Raw genomic sequence first — 17,881 nt, forward strand, 5'->3', positions numbered from 1 at the left:
TTTGTGTGTGGTGTTGGGGGTGGAACCCAGGGGCTTTCTACCTCTGGACTATACTCCCAGACCTATTTTATACTTTTATTTGGAAACAGGGTCTCACTAAGTTGCTGAGAGCCTCACTAAGTAGCTGAGGCTGGCTTTGAACCTGTGCGATCCTCCTGTCTCAACCTCCCAAGCGCGGGGATTCAAGCGTGCAGTCACCGCGCCGGCTGACAGGTAACTTTTCAGAGACGGTAACGATGTTGCTCACCACATCCCACTGGCTCATCGCAGTAATACATCTGCCGGGTGTCGTGGTCACTGCTGTGGCAGCTGCTAGGATCCTGGAGAGAGTGCCTTTCCCCACTGCAGTCTGTGCTTTGTATCTGCCTTTGTAAACACGTGGAATAGTGCAGCCCTGCCATAGACAGCATGCCCTGAATAGCTTCTTCCTCTGTGCTCGTCGAGGTAGGACATTCCCTAAGGAGAGGCAACCAAAAAGAGTCTATATTTCCTGATGAAATTTATGGTGTAACTAATACTGAAAAAAAAAAAAAACACAGCCTTTACATCGCAATGTATTACCATCAGCAAGCCTACCTTTTAACTGGCATTTCACTTCTAGATGGCTTCTGGCTCGTTTGAAGGAAGTTCCTCATCACATTAGATTCCTTCTTAAAGTTTGATGTTATTTCCTGTTTCTTTTCATCACCTGAACTCTCAGACTCTTCAGTGGTAAAATTAATTTTCTGCAAAAGTAAATAATTAAATGGAAACAAAGCTACAGAAGTTGACCAAGAAATAAAAATCTAGGAAAAGGGAGACTCTTAAGTATTATGAAATTCTGTGTTTTCTATGAAAGAGTAAAAATCCCTAGCACCTGTAACAATATACTACCTAAATAAAAAACAGTACTATGGTACTGGCTTTTTTTTTTTTTTTTTTTTGTACCAGGGATTCAAACCAAGGTATTCTACCTCTGAGTCACAGCCCCAGCCTTCTTATTTTTTATTTTGAAACAAGGTCTCACTAAGTTGCTCAGGCTGGCCTCAAACAGGTGATCCTCCTGTCTCAGCCTCCCAAGTGCTGTGACTACAAATGTGTACCTCTGGCTGGTACTGGCTTTAAGGTAAAATAAAATATAACCTGTAAGAAATAGAACAATCTAAGAACAGTATAAACAGAGGAGTCTCTTTATCTTTTCCAAAACTGAACAAAAACTTTTTATGAAACGTGCAGTCACAGGATGCTGAGTATACATAACAGCCACCAAGGGAAGACCCTGTGCTGCACAGCTCAGAGCCAAGCTTTGTAGAAAGCTGCCGTTTGCCTTACAACCAGGGACCAGCCCTGAGTACTCATCTTCCTTCAAACAACACAGATGACACAGAAGTCAGAGGCTTTCAAGCATACCAGTGCAGTGCAATCAGGTCCAGAGTCTTCTGAATCAGAAATATCAGAATATTCTGATGATCTATTCCTGAGTTCTGATTTTACACTTTTAAAAAACCCTGGAGAAGGGAAAGAACAAAAATCCATTAGAACTTTATGAGCAAGATGATCTCCAGAGTCTACTCTCGCTGGGCGTGGTGGCGCACACTTGTAATCCCCGCGCCTGGGAGGCTGAGACAGGAGGATCGCACAGGTTCAAAGCCAGCCTCAGCAACTTAGTGAGACCCTGTTTCCAAATAAAGTATAAAATATACTTTATTTTATTAGAGTATAGCCTGGAGGTAGAAAAGCCCCTGGGTTCCACCCCTATACCACAAGAAAAAGTCTACTCCTCTCCCTCTCTCCTGCTCTAACCTCATCTTTCAATAGTTCCGTTTTTTTCCATTACTTACACACACACACACACACACACACACACACACACACACACACAGTCTTTCCGCCCCCTAATGAACCAAGAAATAGACTGAAGTATATTCTTAACATGTTTGGCTTTTTTTTTTCTTTTGGTACTTAGCTACATCTCTCCCCAACCCAGCCCCCCTCACTTATTTTTTGGTGGTACCGGGGTTCCTGGAAACCCTTCTATCTCCGGGTTACACTCTCAAATCTATCTCTCTCTATATTTTTTATTTGGAAACAGGGTCTCTTAAGCCAGTGCGGCTGGCTTCGAACCTGCGCGATCCTCCTGTCTCTGCCTCCCAAGTACGGGGATTACAAGCGTGCGCCACCACGCCCGGCACCAGCCCTTTTTAACTTAGATACCGGGTCTCACTAATTGCTGAGGCTGGTCTCATACCTGCGATCCTCCTGTCTGAGTCTTCCAAGTACTCTTATTCCAGGCGTGTGACACCACACCCGATGCATTTAGCACTTATTGAACTTGATTATATATGTTCATAATTTGAGTGGGTTAACTGTATTTCTTTTTTCTTTTTTTTTGCGGGTCTGGGGATGGAACCCAGGGGCATTCGACCTCCGAGCTACAACCCCTGCCCTATTTTTTATTCTTTATTTTGAAACTGGGTCTCACTGAATTGCAGAAGGCCTCACTAAGTAGCTGAGGCTGTCTGCGAACCGTGATCCTCCAGTCTCAGCCTCCTGAATGCTGGAATAACAAGCGTGCGCCACCACGCCCAGCTTGGGTTAACTAAATTTCTACCCAGAAAACAGCCTTCACCTTCAAAAGCTAGCATTACCTGTAGATGCTTTAACTTGGCCTTTTGCATTATATATCTCAATAGAAAACAGAACAATAAGTCAGGTAATTTTTAATTTTTTATTCTTTATTTTGAAATAGGTCTCACTAAGTTTCAGAGGGCCTTGCTAAGTAGCTGAGGCTGACTGAACCTGCAATACTTCTGGCTCAGCCTCCTACGTACTGGGATTACAAGCGCACACCAGCACTCCTGGCTCAACTACTTTTTAAAATAGAAAAGTAGCCGGGCGTGGTGGCGCACGCTTGTAATCCCTGCGCTTGGGAGGCAGAGACAGGAGGATCGCGCAGGTTCGAAGACAGCCAGCCAGCGTGTGTTGGCTTAAGAGACCCTGTTTCCAAATAAAAATGTAAACAGAGGTCTAGCAGTGTAGCCCGGAGATAGAAGGGCTTCCAGGAACCCCAGTACCATCAATAAATAAATAAATAAATAAATAAATAAATAAATAAATAAATGAAATAAAATAGAAAGGTACATGATGGCCTTAACAAATGTTAAGAAATTAAGACTTTATCCAAGAAAAAAAAAAATCTCAAGGAGGTGGTGTTACTATGGCATTTAATATTACTATTATTATTTTGTTTGATGATAATCAATTGATAACTAGTAGAACCTTTTTAACAGGCAATAAAATAAAACCATAGTGCACAGATTCCTAATAGCTTAAGATCAGTCGTGTGTGTGTGTGTGTGTGTGTGTGTGTGTGTGTGTGTGTATCTTTTTCTTTTTTCTTTTTCTTCTTGGTACTAGAGATTGAAACCAGGGGTATTCTAGCTTTGAACTACATCCCCAACCCGTTTATTTATTTATTTTTTGGTGGTACTGGGATTCCTGGAAACCTTTCCACCTCCGGGCTACACTCCCAGACCTATGTTTTTGTTTTCGTTTTGGTTTTGGTGGTACTGGGGTTCCTGGAAGCCCTTCTACCTCCGGGCTACACTCCCAGACCTATTTTTATATTTTTATTTGGAAACAGGGTCTCTTAAGCCAGCACAGTTGGCTTCGAACCTGCGCGATCCTCCTGTCTCCGCCTCCCAAGTGAAACAGAATTTCTCTAAGTTGCTAACGCTGGCCTCAAACCTGTGATTCTCTTGCCTCATCAGCCTTCTTAGTGCTGGAATTACAGGTGTGTGCCACCATGCCTGGCTCATATATGTTTCTTAATTCTAAAAAACATATATACAGCCGGGTGTGGTGGCGCATGCTTGTAATCCCAGCGCTTGGGAGGCTGAGACAGGAGGATCGCACAGGTTCGAAACCAGCCTCAGCTACTTAGTGAGGCTCTCAGCAACTTAGTGAGACCCTGTTTCCAAATAAAGTATAAAATAGGTATGGGGGTATAGCCCGGAGGTAGAAAGCCCCTGGGTTCCACCCCCAGTACCACCAAATAAACAAATAAAATATATATGTTAGCAAAAATTACATATGAAATTGTATTACACTTAAAATGTTTTGGGGGAGAGTAAAGCCCATAAAACAATACCAGCTTTTATGTAATCCTTAAAAACTATGACTAGAAGTTGGGCATCATGCTTGTAATCCCAGTACTTGGGAGGCTGAAAGAAAAGGATTGCAGGTTCAAAGTCAGCCTCAGCAACTTAGTATGACCCTGTTTCAAAATAAAAATAAAATAGGGCTGGGGGATATAGCTCAGAAGCAGAAGGCCCCTGGGCTCAAACTCAAGCACCATTAAATAAAAAATAGATTGACAGACACAAACACACAAACAAGCTGTACCTAGACGTGGGTCCCACTGACCCCACGCGCCTCACCTGGCATTCGAGCTCAGCACTTTCCTGATGGGTGAACTACTTGGACATACTTTAGACTTTTTTCTTTTGCAGGTTTGGGGGTGGAACCCAGGGGCATTTGACCTCCGAGCTATACCCCCTGCCCTATTTTTTATTCTTTATTTTGAAACAGGGTCTCACTACGTTGCAGAGGGCCTCACTAAGTAGCTGAGGCTGGCCGCGAACCGCGTTCCTCTAGTCTCAGTCTCAGTCTCCCGAAGGCTGGGATTACAAGCCTGCACCACCATGCCCAACTTACTTCAGACTTTTCTAAACTGTATTAGGGACACATACATTTTCAATCTTACTACAAACTTTAGGACTTTAAAATAAGTAATTTTCTTTACCTATTGTTACATTAGTAAAGAAAAGACCTTTGAAATGACCATTACAACCAACGTACTGTTAAGTGGTTTTTGAGAGTCTTCCCTTTCTGCCCCCTCGATTCCTGGATTCTCTTCTATCTTCACGTTTGCGTCTTTTGTCCTTCTCTTGTCCTCTTCGTCCTCGCTATCTGCTGTATAGAGACTCTGATCTGTGAAGGGGTGTCTCTCATCCCTGTCATGGGAGGAAGAGCTGAGTCAGAAACAGTGCGAGGCTATGGGTCCCCTCCCCTTCGCTGTACAGAGTGGAGGAGGAGACACTGTCCCATATTACAGTCAGACAGACAACAGCTACATGAACAAGGGACCACTGAAAAGTAAGTATTTGATACTCTGATCTACTTTACATACTTAATTATCCTTCCATTTGTCAGCAGTAATCGTAGATCGTTATCTTTCGCTCTCCATTCAGGTACCGTGGAAGATGGCTGGAGATGTTTGTTGAATTTTCCATTCAGTTTAGAGCTCAAGATGTCCTGGAAGTAATAAAAGCAGAACTGACTTAACCTCCACCCTCAGGCATTCCTGTGACAGGAAGACAGCGGCCTGCCACCCCTCTGCCGGCCTGTCCCGCAGAGTCAAGGGCAGCTGCCTGGCTTGGAGACAGCAGCATCCAGACTCCAGAGCTCCTCAAACCAGAGCATGGTGATGGCTCACTTTGGGGGAAGCCCATTAACAAAAAAAATCACTACGGCAAATCCAAAGAAAGGTTACGCTTAGAGAAGCTGAGGGCTGGAGTGGCGCTTCTGTGGGTGTTTTTATTCTCCCCGCTTCTGTCTGCTGGGGCGCGCTGTGGGCCTCTCCCACTCACTGCGTATTGTCACACTGCTACCACTGGGCAAAGAGCTGGCAGGGACAGAGACACACGATAGTAACCCGTTTTTCAACATATAAAAAGTGGCTTTTGCCGGGCGTGGTGGCGCACGCTTGTAATCCCTGCGCTTGGGGGTGGCGGAGACAGGAGGATCGCGCAGGTTCGAAGCCAGCCGCGTTACGAGACTGTTTCCAAATAAAAAAAGTATAAAAAATAGTTCTGGGAGTGTAACCCGGGGCAGAAGGGTTTCCAGGAACCCCAGTACCATCAAAAATAAAAAATAAATAATAAATAATAAAAAGTGACTTTTTTGGAGTATTTTTTTCTCTAATAACAAACAGAACCTTTTATAAATAAGCTATATCAAGCCGGGCATGGTGGTGCACGTTTGCAATCCCAGCATTCGGGAGGCAGAGACAGGAGGAACTGGGTTCACAGCCAGCCTCAGCTACTTAGGCCCTCTGCAACTCAGCTAGGCCCTGTTTCCAAAAAAAAAAAAAAATTGAGCTGGGAGTATAGTTTGAGGTAGAATGCCCCTGAGTTCCATCCCCTGTACCAAAAAAAAAAAGCTAAATCTTCCCCAGATGGAAATTTGTTAAGAAGGCTTAACATATTTTCAAAGTTACATTATAACTTATATGTGACTTTTTCAAATGTTTTAATTCAGAGATACCTGTTATATTCATCTTGGATTATTGCCTATCTTCTACTTAAGATATATAATTATAGATGGCACAGTTCTCATCACAAACTCTACCACAGTTTACAAACGGGCCCTACATTGGTCTCACTACTGCCTTCCACTCTCCCGTGTCCAGTAAGCCAACAGCTCTCCAAGCATAAGGAGTTACTGGAAGAGTCTCCCAGGCTGTTAGCGCAAGGTGCTGGGGCACAAGGACAGGCTTTCTGCATTTGCTCCTCCTCTCCCTGCAATACTGCTCCTCAAATCTGTGTATCATCTGACTTCTTCCTGCTGTCAGTTCATGTCACCCCGAGAGGCTCCTGAGCCTCCCCAGCTAAGCAGCCAGCCCTCCACACTTCTGCATTCTCCTGCTCCACTCATCTGGGTTTCTTCAAAACACTTAGCATCTGAAATTATCTTATTGTAGTATATGTTTCTGTCTCCCATTTTCCACCCTGAACTCTGATGAAAGCCTCGTAAGGATAGGGACTTGAGTTCTGCTTGCTCGTCTTCTCCAGAGTCTACAAGAGCACAGGGTAAATACTAAGTACACATATCAGCAGACGAGTGAGGACTACACATCCTAAGTCTACACCAATGCCTGGAAAGACGGCACCACGCCCAACCGCCGACTCTACAAGTCTATAGCAAAACTAGATAAGAGCCAGAATGTTGGTTTTTATTACCCTTTGAAAGAACCTTAAGGAACAACAGAATACTTGCCTCTTCCCATGGACACATCTCCAGTCGTTTGAGGACTTCCCTCGTATGGAGCTCTAGGATATCTAGGTTAGAAGGAGCTCTAACATTATGATCCCGAAGTCTCCTCATTTTCCGTCGTGAATGATACGGGGAAGTCGCTTCGTTTGAGGATCGTGAAACTGGACACACAGTAGAAATTCCCTGAGATTTAACTGGTTTGCCGTTTTCTTCCTTTAAAAATTAAATTTAGAGTATGTTTTATTACAGGGATACTATACATAGACACTTGACGAGAATAATCAGCCATAAAAATCCTTCAGAAGCCAGATGTGGTGGTGCGTGTTTGTAATCCCAGCATGAAAACTCAGAGGCTGAACAGAAAGATCACAGGCCAGAGACTCGCCTCAGCGACTCAGCAAGCTGTGCTTTAAAATAAAATATTAAAAAATTGGGCTGGGGATGTAGCTTGGAGGCAGAATGCCACCAAGTTCAATCCCCAGTACCATACACACAAAAATAAACCTTCAGAAAACAAAAATTAGTTCATTTATTCATATAAAACAAAGAGACCAAGTCAAGGCCTCAGCTTTTTGAAAACTTGATTCCTTTCTCTCCCCCATTTAATATACTGTGAATACATTTTCTCCATTTCATTATCATATCAAAGGCTGAGTAGTATTCCATTGTAGGAATACAGCATGATTTATTGAACTAATACTGGTAGGTGGCTATTTAGGCTGCTTCCAGGTCTTTCCTATGATGAACATTCTTTTCATCTACATACTTGAATAAATCCATACTTTTTAAACCAATCACATGCCGAGTGTGGTGGCGCACGCTTGTAATCCGCACGCTTGGGAGGCTGAGACAGGAGGATCGCAGAGGTTCAAAGCCAGCCTCAGCAACTTAGTGAGACCCTGTTTCCAAATAAAATATAAAATAGATCTGGGAGTATAGCCCGGAGGTAGAAAGCCCCTGGGTTCCACCCCCAGTACCATAAATAAATAAATAAATAAATAAATAAATAAATAAATAAATAAATAAATAAATAAATATTTTTTAAAAAGTTACACTGCTCTTCTTTTTTTCCCTTGTAGTCCTGGGGGTGGAACCCAGAGGCTTTCTACCTCTGGGCTATACTCCCAGACCTATTTTATATTTTATTTGGAAATAGGATCTCACTAAGTTGCTGAGAGCCCACTAAGTAGCTGAGGTTGGCTTCAAACCTGTGTGATCCTCCTGTCCTAGCCTCCTGAGCTCTGGGATTACAAGCGTGCGCCACCACGCCAGGCCTGTTTTTCTTATTTTCATGTTAAATACAATTTTTTAAAAGTGTGTTATAGCAAGGGCCAATACACTCAAATGCAATAATGAAATGTTACAGGCTTCTAAAAATAAAGGGGTTTACAGCAATTAGTTTACACACACACACACACACACACACACACACACACAATTTTGTGGTATCGGGGACTGAACCCGGGGGCATTCTACCTCGGAGCTACACCCCTACACTCCCAGCCCTATTTTTTATTCTTTATTTTGAAACGGGGGTCTCACTAAGTTGTAGAGGACCTTACTAAGTAGCTGAAACTGGCTTCAAAACTGCAATCCTCCTGTCTCAGCCTCCAAAGTACTGGGATTACAAACGTGCACCATATACCCAGTTAGTTTATATTTTAAACAATTTCATTTACTTATTTGGTGGTACCAGGGACTGAATCCAGGGACATTGTACCTTTAAGCTATATCCTTGGCCCTTTTTAATTAATTAATTAATTGATTAATTAATTTGTGGTGCTGGGAATGGAACCCAGGGGCATTCTACCTCTGAGCTACACCCCCCAGCCCTATTTTTTATTCTTTATTTTGAAACAGGGTCTCTGAGTTGCCGAGGACCTCACTAAGTAGCTAAAGCTGGTGGCCATGAACCACAATCCTCCTGTCTCAGCCTCCCAAATGCTGGAATTACAAGCATGCACCACTATGCCCAGCAATTTATTTTTTTAATTTTGAAACAGGGTTTCTCTAGGTTGCTGAAAGTCTTCGTAAATTGCTGAGACTGGTCTTGAACCTGAAATCCTCTTGTCTCAGCCTCCCAAGTACTGAGATTACAGGCATGTGGCACCACACTCAGCTAAGCCATTTTAATGACTTAAAACCCTGAGCCAGGTACGGTGGATCGTGTTTGTAATCATAGCATTTGGGAGGCTATGAGAGGAGGAACCAGATTCATGGCCAGCCTCAGCTACTTAGGCCTTCTGCAACTCAGTGAGACCCTGTTTCAAAAAAAAAAAAAGAATAAAAAAAATAGGGCTGGGGGTGTAGCTTGGAGGTAGAATGTTCCTGGGTTGCATCCCCAGTACCGCAAAAAAAAAAAAAAAAAAAAAAAAGAACCACCATAATAATGTGAAAGCAAATGAGAAATTTTCCTCATTTTGGGCTAAATGAACTTGTATATTTTTTGTTCTTTGACCTCAACTGCCAAATGGGAGCCTCCCACTTGTACCCCTAGCTAAAGCTGGCTTTTTGTGTGTGTGTGTGTGTGTGTGTGTGTGTGGTACTGGGAATGGAACCCAGGGGGCTTTCTACCCCTGGGCTATCCTTCCAGACCTATTTTGTATTTTATTTGGACATAGGGTCTCACTAAGCTGCAGAGGGCCTCACTGAATAGCTGAGGCTGGCTTTGAACCTGCACAATCCTCCTGTCTCAGTCTTCCAAGAGCTGGGATTACAAACCTGTGCCACCACACCCCGCTAAAGCTGGCTTCTTTAAGGACTATCTCTACAGCAGGAATGTGGTACTTCTTCCTCCCAGTGATCTTTCACTGAGCACACATCTACGTGGTTTTAAAAATTGAATTCTCTGCCGGGTGTGGTGGCGCACGCTTGTAATCCCCGCGCTTGGGAGGTAGAGACAGGAGGATTGCGCAGGTTCGAAGCCAGCCGCGCGTGCTGGCTTAGGAGACCCTGTTTCCAAATAAAAATGTAAAAATAGCCCAGAGGTAGAAGGGCTTCCAGGAACCCCAGTACCACCAAAAAGAAAAAAAAAGAAATTGAATTCTCTATGAGTGTATGATGAAAAGTAGCCGTCTGCTCTTCCCCATCCCCCAGTCCCATTTTGCAGAAGCAATCCCTTCCCCCATGGTAACATACACATTAATCTGCCATTAAACTGCTATTACGTGTATGGTTCAGTGGTATTCAGTACCTTTACCAGTGTGTAACCAGCACCACCGCCAGGACTTCATACACCTGAGCAGAAAGTCTGCCCCCTTAAACACTTTCTTCCCATTCTCCCGTTCCCAGTTCCTGACAACCACCATTCTGCTATCTCCATTAACTTGACATATAAGTCGGGTAATATTTTCCCTTTTGTGACTGGTTTATTTCAATTAGCAAAATATTCTCAAAGTTCATCTATGTTGTAGTACTGTGTCCAATTTTCCTTTTTTGTGTGTGGTTCTGGGGATCAAACCCAGGGGCATTCTACCTCTAAGTTACGCCCCTAGCCTTATTTTCTTTTTAATTTTAAAACAAGTCTTCACTAAGTTGCAAAGGGTTTTGTTAAGTTGCTGAGGCCAGCCATAAACCTGTGATCCTCCTGTCTCAGCTTCCCAAGTACTTGAATTACAGGCATGCACCACCATACCAGCCAGAATTTTCTTCTTTTACAAGGCTGGATAATGAACATTTTTTATCCATTCATCCACTAATGGACACTTGTGCTGCCCCATCTTTGGCTATCCTGAATGGTGTTGTTATGAACATGGTACAAGTATTTCTATTCAAGTCCCTACTTTGATTCTTCTGGATATGTAGCCAGCACTTGCAATTCTTACCACTTATTTTTCTGTTATTTACTTCCAAGTTTCTAAGTAGCATGTATATACTCTTTTCAGCTTAAAATTACTGAATCTCTACTACCTAGGATGAAGTTGCTTGTTTGCTTGTTGCTGGAGATTGAATTCAGGGGCATACCTACCATTAGGCTTCACCCTGGTCCTTTTAAGTTTTTTATTTTGAAACGGAGTCTCGCCAAGTTGCTACGGTTAGTCTTGCTGTGAACCTGCGATCCTCCTGTCTCAGCCTCCCCAGTACTGGGATCATGAGCATGTGCCCCCACGCCTGGCAACATAACGGGCTTTTAACAAAGGCATGTACCTCACCACCGCTCTACATTTTCAGTCAGCGGTCCCCTGGCCTCATCACTAATACCCTTCTTCCCACCAGTTTCACCTTGCTTCACTCACTCACCTCACGGTTTCATTCTCTTGCTCTAATTACGTAACACATGTTCATCCATGAGTAGCTAAAATTATTTGAATCTGAAAGGTACTAATTAATTTGTAATTTTTTGTTATTCTTGGAATAACCAGAAGAAACTGAGGTAACCTCATAACTGTTTCCTTATTACTTTGTTATAATCAATATTCCAAATATCTATCTCAGGCTTAAAAGCCTGAACACCTGAGAATCTGTCCAAGTCTAGCTCATTCTATTTCTTCTGAAAGTATGCATTGCTTTCAAGTGTTTGCAGCATGATCGTAGATACATGTGCTTCTGAGAGCAGTAACCAAGCATTCCAGTGACAATTTCTATTCTTACCTCTATTGCTCGAATTACTTTAGAAAGCTCCTTAATAAGATGCCCAGGTCTAACATTGTCTGGAATTTCAAAGGCATGTTCAGATACAAGCTGTATTTGGATCAACAAAGATTAAAAAAAAGTTATCACACTGAACACAATATAAACATGTCTTTAAAAATATACTTCAAATGCAAAGTATAAATAGTATTTATTCATGTCAAAGTAATTTATTACACACTAGAATGACCTATTAAGTTTTTAGGTTTAAACCTACTTAGCTCTGTTAAGCCAGAATCTCCAGAAGAGGATCTCTGGGTTCTATTTTTGAAAAGCTCTAGAGATGATGTCGATAAACACACACACTGGAGAGCCACTTATCTAAAGCCTCCAACAAAAACCAATTATCCAGTTTTTTTAACACATGCTTTATTTTGTTTTTACCTTGTTAGATATTTGTTAATGTGCTTATGTACTTCCTTGTCACCTAAATGATGAAGTCTTTGACAATGGAAGATAACATTTTGATTTCACTGAATGTTTGCATTAATACCTTACCTCTAGTGGATGTCGAGCAATGAATAAAGTAAATAAAAGTATAAAATCACTGGGACTGTAGCCTTTTAATTTTGTCTCCCAAAAAGCAGGATTTTTATTTTAAGAAATTAATAGGGAAATATATTTTATCAGCTCAGATATTTATCATTTATTAAAGCAGAATGTGTAAATGGCATGATGGCGCACACCCATAATCCCAGTACTTAGAAGGCTGAGGGAGGAGGATCGCAGGTTCAAGGACAACCTCATCAATCTAGTGAGGCCCTATTTTAAAACAGAAAATACAAAGGGCTGGAGATGTTGCTTGGAGGTAAAATGTCCCCAAGTTTAAAAAAAAGTATTAGATGTAAAGTTCCATGAGGTTGAAATAAAGATGAGAAAGGTGGTACCTGTTCCTCAAGAGGTCAAAACCCTACTGAAGGAGACACGGATTGTCACTTTACCCGCATTGGTTCTAACTCCACTGGATAAGACATAAGCAATGGAAGCATAAGGGAAGGAAACCTTAATGCTAAATGGAGATCTGGGATGCCCGCTTGAAGGTGGAAGGCTTCAAGTGTGAACAACTGGACCGAAATTTACTGAAAATGGAAAGCTCATTCTTGAACTTCATCTGTTTCTTTCCCTTTTTTCTGTCTAGCAGAGTAGTGGTAAAGAAGAGAGGCTTGTGATCCCAGAGACCATCTTTCCACCCTAGTTTCACCAATCTGCTCAGATAACTTGCTTAAATGGAGTTCCAATAGCAAGAGACCTCATATAATTGCTTTGAGGATTAAATGAGCTCACGCATGTGAAGACTAAACACGGTATAAGAGCTTAATATTATCTAGATGTTCATTTCCTACTCAATATTCTAAATATAATTTAATTACTTTTTTCCCAGAGTAAAAAAATACCTAAGTACTTTATGCTAATAAATATAACCAGAAACAATTAATCTGTATGTAGGGTGTAAGTGCAGGCTGCATTTCAGGTATGATTTCCATTCCCTGAAAAACAGCAAAAGGACTGTTCTCCTGAACTCGCTACATTTAAGAACACACTGAACCTCAGCGAGATGGGTGCGTGGTTGCAATGCACCAATAAAAGTGTAAAACAGGAAGGGTGACTTACTTCTTTCTTCATCCATAACTTTAAAGCAGTGTGCAGTGCTTTCACTCCCTGCACTAGGTAAGTTTGAGGCTGGAAACCATCTTCTCTCAGTTCTGTGGGAATGAGGTGAGGGTAGGTAAAGGAGTTAAAAGTGCTTTGAAGATAAACTTTAGGGTATGAGTAAACAAACATCAAACTGCACAATTTCTAACATAATGAAAATGAAAAAGTGGGATACAAAATAATTAATGAAAAAAGCAAAAATAAAAAGAAACAAAACCACATTAAATATAACTGAACTAAGTGTTCCAATTAAACATATAGAAATGCAAAAAGGTTATTTTTATGTTACTAGAGACTGAACCTAGGGGCACTCTACCACTGAGCTGCACCCGCAGACCTTTATAAATTCAATACAGGATCTCAGTAAACTATCACAACGGCCTCGACTTGCAATCCTCCCATCTCAGCCTCCCACGTGCTGGGATTATAGATGTGTGCCACTGCACCCAGGCTACATAGGGTTTAAAATGCAAAGATAGAAAACAATGCTAAGCTTTCTTTTGAAAGCTGGTATACCTATATTAATTTGTTGTCATTAAAAATGGAGTGATTTCATAATAACAAAAAATTAACTAGAAAGATAACCATTTATAACTTGTACTCAATAACAGCATGGAAATAGCAATAACTAGACAGAACTACAAAAAGAATACACAACTCCACAATCACAGTAGAAGATCTAAATACACATGGTAAACTGCAGAATGACCAGACGAAAAATAAAAACTGGTGGATGTACATTCAATTTCAATAATATCAAATATCCCAATACTTAGGAGGCTGAGACAAAAGGATCGCAGGTTTGTGATTATTTAAAAAGATAATGAAGCCGGGCGTGGTGGCGCACGCTTGTAATTCCAGCACTTGGGAGGCTGAGACTGGAGGATTGCACAGGTTCGAAGCCAGCCTCAGCTACTTAGTGAGGCTCTCAGCAACTTAGTGAGATCCTGTTTCCAAATAAAATAGAAAATAGATCTGGGAGTGCAGCCCGAAGGTAGAAACACCCTGGGTTCCATCCCTGGCAGCACAAAAAAAAAAAAAAAAAAAAAGAAAAAAAAAGAAAAAGAAAAGAAACTGACAAAAAGAGAAAAGAGGCACAAATAAGATAAAAAATGAGAAATGAGCAGGGCTCAGTGGCACATACTTGTAATCCCAGTACTTGGGAGGCTGAGGCAGGAGGATCGCAGGTTTAAAGACAGCTTCCACAAATTAGCGAGGCCCTCTGCAACTCAGTAAGACCCTGTTTCCAAATTAGAAGTAAAGTTGGGCTAGGGGCTTAGTTCAGAGGTAGAATGCCTCTGGGCTCAATCCCCAGTGCCACAAGAAAAAAAAAATGCATCTTACAAACGCTAGAGATATCAGTTAAGAGAGTAAAATGAACTCTATGACAAGTGTAAAAACTTATGATGAACATGCATCTGGAAATTAAATTGTCAAAATAGACTCAATGAAACTAGTTAGACCTAATAATCCCCTCATCACTAAAGACATTTACTCAGGAGTCAGAAATCTTCCCACAAAGAAAACTATAAATCCAGAAATCTTCATCAGTGAGTTCTCCAATCATTCAAGAATCATCCAACCATATCCAAACTTCTCCAGAGATCAGAAAAAGAAGGAATATCCATATGTGGTGCTGCACACTTGTAATCCCAGTACTTGGGAGGATGCCACAGAATGATTGCAAGTTCAAGGACAGCCTCAGGATTTAGCAAGACTTGTTTCCAAAGAAAAAAAATAAAATAAGGCTGGGGTTATAGCCCGGAGATAGAAGGCCTCTGGGTTCCATCCTCAGTACCATAAAAAAAGAAAAGAAGAGCCAGACGTGGTGGCACACGCTTGCAATCCCATCATTTGGGAGGCAGAAACAAGAGGATCGCGGTTCGCAGAAAGCCTCAGCTACTTAGTTAAGCCCTCCACAACTTAGTGAGACCCTGTTTCAAAATAAAGAATAAAAAAAACAGGGCAGGGGTGTAGCTCACAAATAGAATGCCTCTGGGTTCCATCCTTAGACCCCCCCCCCAAAAAATATATATATAGCACCAGACCCGCAAAAAAAAAAAAAAAAAAGGAAAAGAAAAGAAAAAGAAAAAGAAAAAAAAAGAAAAAGAAGGAACAATCTCAACTTTTTCTCTAAGGCTAGCATAATTTTCATTTAAAAAAAATCTAACAGATAGCAGGAGAAAATAAAATACAGGCCAGTTTCACTCATATGCCAAAAGAAAAAATATATACATACACACACATTTATAAACAGCATATATCTTCTTATATTTATATTTCACTTCTAGATACAGTTAAGATACATAACACATAAACAAATACAAACAATAGTCTAACCTACTAGTATACATAAATTATATCATGACTAAGATTGGAGAAATATTCAAAAATCAATTAATATAACCACCGATTTAAAAGATTAAAGGCACTCTTGATAAAATTTAACTATCATTATAAAAAGAAAAAACATAATCCAGGCATGGTGACATGCACCTGTAATCCTAGTTCTTGGAAGGTTGAGACTGAAGGATTGCATGTTTGAGATCAACCTTAACAATTTAGCAAGACCTCATCAACTTAGTGAGACCCTGTTTCAAAATAAAAAAAATAAAAAGAGCTGGGGGTGTAGCTCAGAGGTAGAATGCTCCTGAGTTCAATCCCTAGTTTAAAAAAAAATAGAAAAAAATTACCATAACTCATAAAAATATCCATTAAAAATGAGTTAAAGGCTTAAATGCAAAACATGAAACTATAAAAGCTTTCAGAAGACAATTATCTGCAAAACCATGGGATAAAAAATAATTTCTTAAACAAGGCACAAAGAGCACTAACTATAAACGTTGAAAAAATGCTATTTTAAAATTTAAAAATTTTGTCTCAAAACACCAAAGATAGCCGGGCGTGGTGGCGCACACTTGTAATCCCCGCGCTTGGGAGGCAGAGACAGGAGGATCGCACAGGTTCGAAGCCAGCTGCGCGCGCTGGTTTAGGAGACCCTGTTTCCAAATAAAAATGTAAAAATAGGTCTGGGAGTGTAGCCCGGAGGTAGAAGGGCTTCCAGGAACCCCAGTACCACACACACACAAAAAAAAACCACACCAAAGATAATAAAAATATATCAGACTTGGAGGTGTCTGCAACATATACTACCAAAAGAAACAGAATCTAGAATTTATAAGGAACTACTATAAATTAGTGTAAAACTAAAGTATTTGCAAAAGATATGAATAGGTACCTCAGTAAAGAGGAAATCCAAAGGCCAATACATATGTTAAAAATGTTGAATTACATTAATAATCAGAAAAATACACGTTAAAAACAAGGAGTACTACTTCACACCCACTGGAAAACTTAAAACCTACCAATATCAAGTGCTGCCAGAGTGGGCAGCACGGGAACTCTCGCGCCCTGCCGTGAACATAGCAGCAACCAGAGCCCCTCTACAGCTAAGCAAGTGGGCCTGTTCCCTGGAGTCACTTTTGTGCCAAGTGACTCTGACAAGAACTTCTCAGAAACATCTTCTGTAACTGACGAAAAATGGCAACAACCCCCAAATGCCCAACTGAAGAACGGGTATAAAAATCAAGGTATATTCATACAACAGATTATAACAAAGAAAAAGAACTACAGCTACACACAAAAACATAGATGAATCTCGTAAACAGTGCTGATTAGAAGGTCACAGGAGAGTATCAGCTTGGTTCTACTCATATGAAGTTTATAAGCTGAGAAAATTAAACTATTTTAGTTTATAATATAGGTGATCAAACTAAAGAGAAGAATTACTGCAATCTAGACAGTGGTTATCTAGAAGGGGAAGGAGGGTGTTAATGGAGCTTTTTTTTTGGCACTGGAGATTGAACCCAGGGGCATTCTACTTCCAAGCTACACCTCCAGCACTCTTTCTTTCCCTTCCTTCCTTCCTCCTCTCCCCCCCCATGTGTGTGTGTGTGTGTGTGTGTGTGTGTGTGTGTGTGTGTGTGTGTCTGTCTGTCTGTCTGTCTCTCTGGGGTTAAGGGGTCCTGGGAATTGATATCAAGGCCATCCTACCTCTAAGCTATACGTAGAGCCCCTTTTATTTCGAATCAGGGTCTAAGCTGCTGAGGCTAACCTCCATCCTGTAATTTTCCTATCTCAGCCTCCCAAGTACTAGCATTACAGGCATGTGGACCACACCCAGCACAGCCTTCTTTAAACTGGAAAAGAGTACGGTTTGTGTGTGATTATACAGTCAACTGTGTATGACATATTTTACTACTGTGTGTATATATGTGTGGTGCTAGGAATTGAACCCAGGGGCAGTCTACCTCCAAGCTACAGTCCTAGCCCTATTTTGTTTGTTTGTTTTTGTGGTACTAGGGAGTGAACCCAGGAGCATTCTACCTCTCAGCTACAGCCCCCAGTCCTATTTTATTTTTTATTTTATTTGTGTGTGTGTGTGCGTGTGTGTATGTGTGTTTATGTGGTACTGGGGGGGGGGACCCAGGGGCTTTTCTACCTCCGGGGTGTGTGTGTGTTTGTGTGGTACTGGGGTTGGAACCCAGGAGCTTTTCTACCTCCGG

General features: G+C 41.4%; 1 protein-coding gene across 1 annotated transcript in view; it reads right to left on the reverse strand.

Annotated features, from left to right (window-relative positions):
• KDM7A (lysine demethylase 7A) overlaps positions 1-17,881 on the reverse strand; it is a gene marked incomplete at both ends in the record, with an annotated part of 80,194 nt that overhangs the window by 5,964 nt on the left and 56,349 nt on the right. The window contains 8 exons of the mRNA XM_080701565.1: positions 248-456; positions 577-725; positions 1,390-1,487; positions 4,839-4,993; positions 5,170-5,294; positions 7,038-7,247; positions 11,625-11,714; positions 13,275-13,366. Coding sequence (XP_080557691.1) covers positions 248-456; positions 577-725; positions 1,390-1,487; positions 4,839-4,993; positions 5,170-5,294; positions 7,038-7,247; positions 11,625-11,714; positions 13,275-13,366 — 1,128 coding nt within the window. The remainder of the gene's footprint in view (positions 1-247; positions 457-576; positions 726-1,389; positions 1,488-4,838; positions 4,994-5,169; positions 5,295-7,037; positions 7,248-11,624; positions 11,715-13,274; positions 13,367-17,881) is intronic.

The sequence above is a fragment of the Muscardinus avellanarius genome (genome assembly GCF_963383645.1).
Source record: "Muscardinus avellanarius genome assembly, chromosome: 9".
Lineage (NCBI taxonomy): Eukaryota > Metazoa > Chordata > Mammalia > Rodentia > Gliridae > Muscardinus > Muscardinus avellanarius.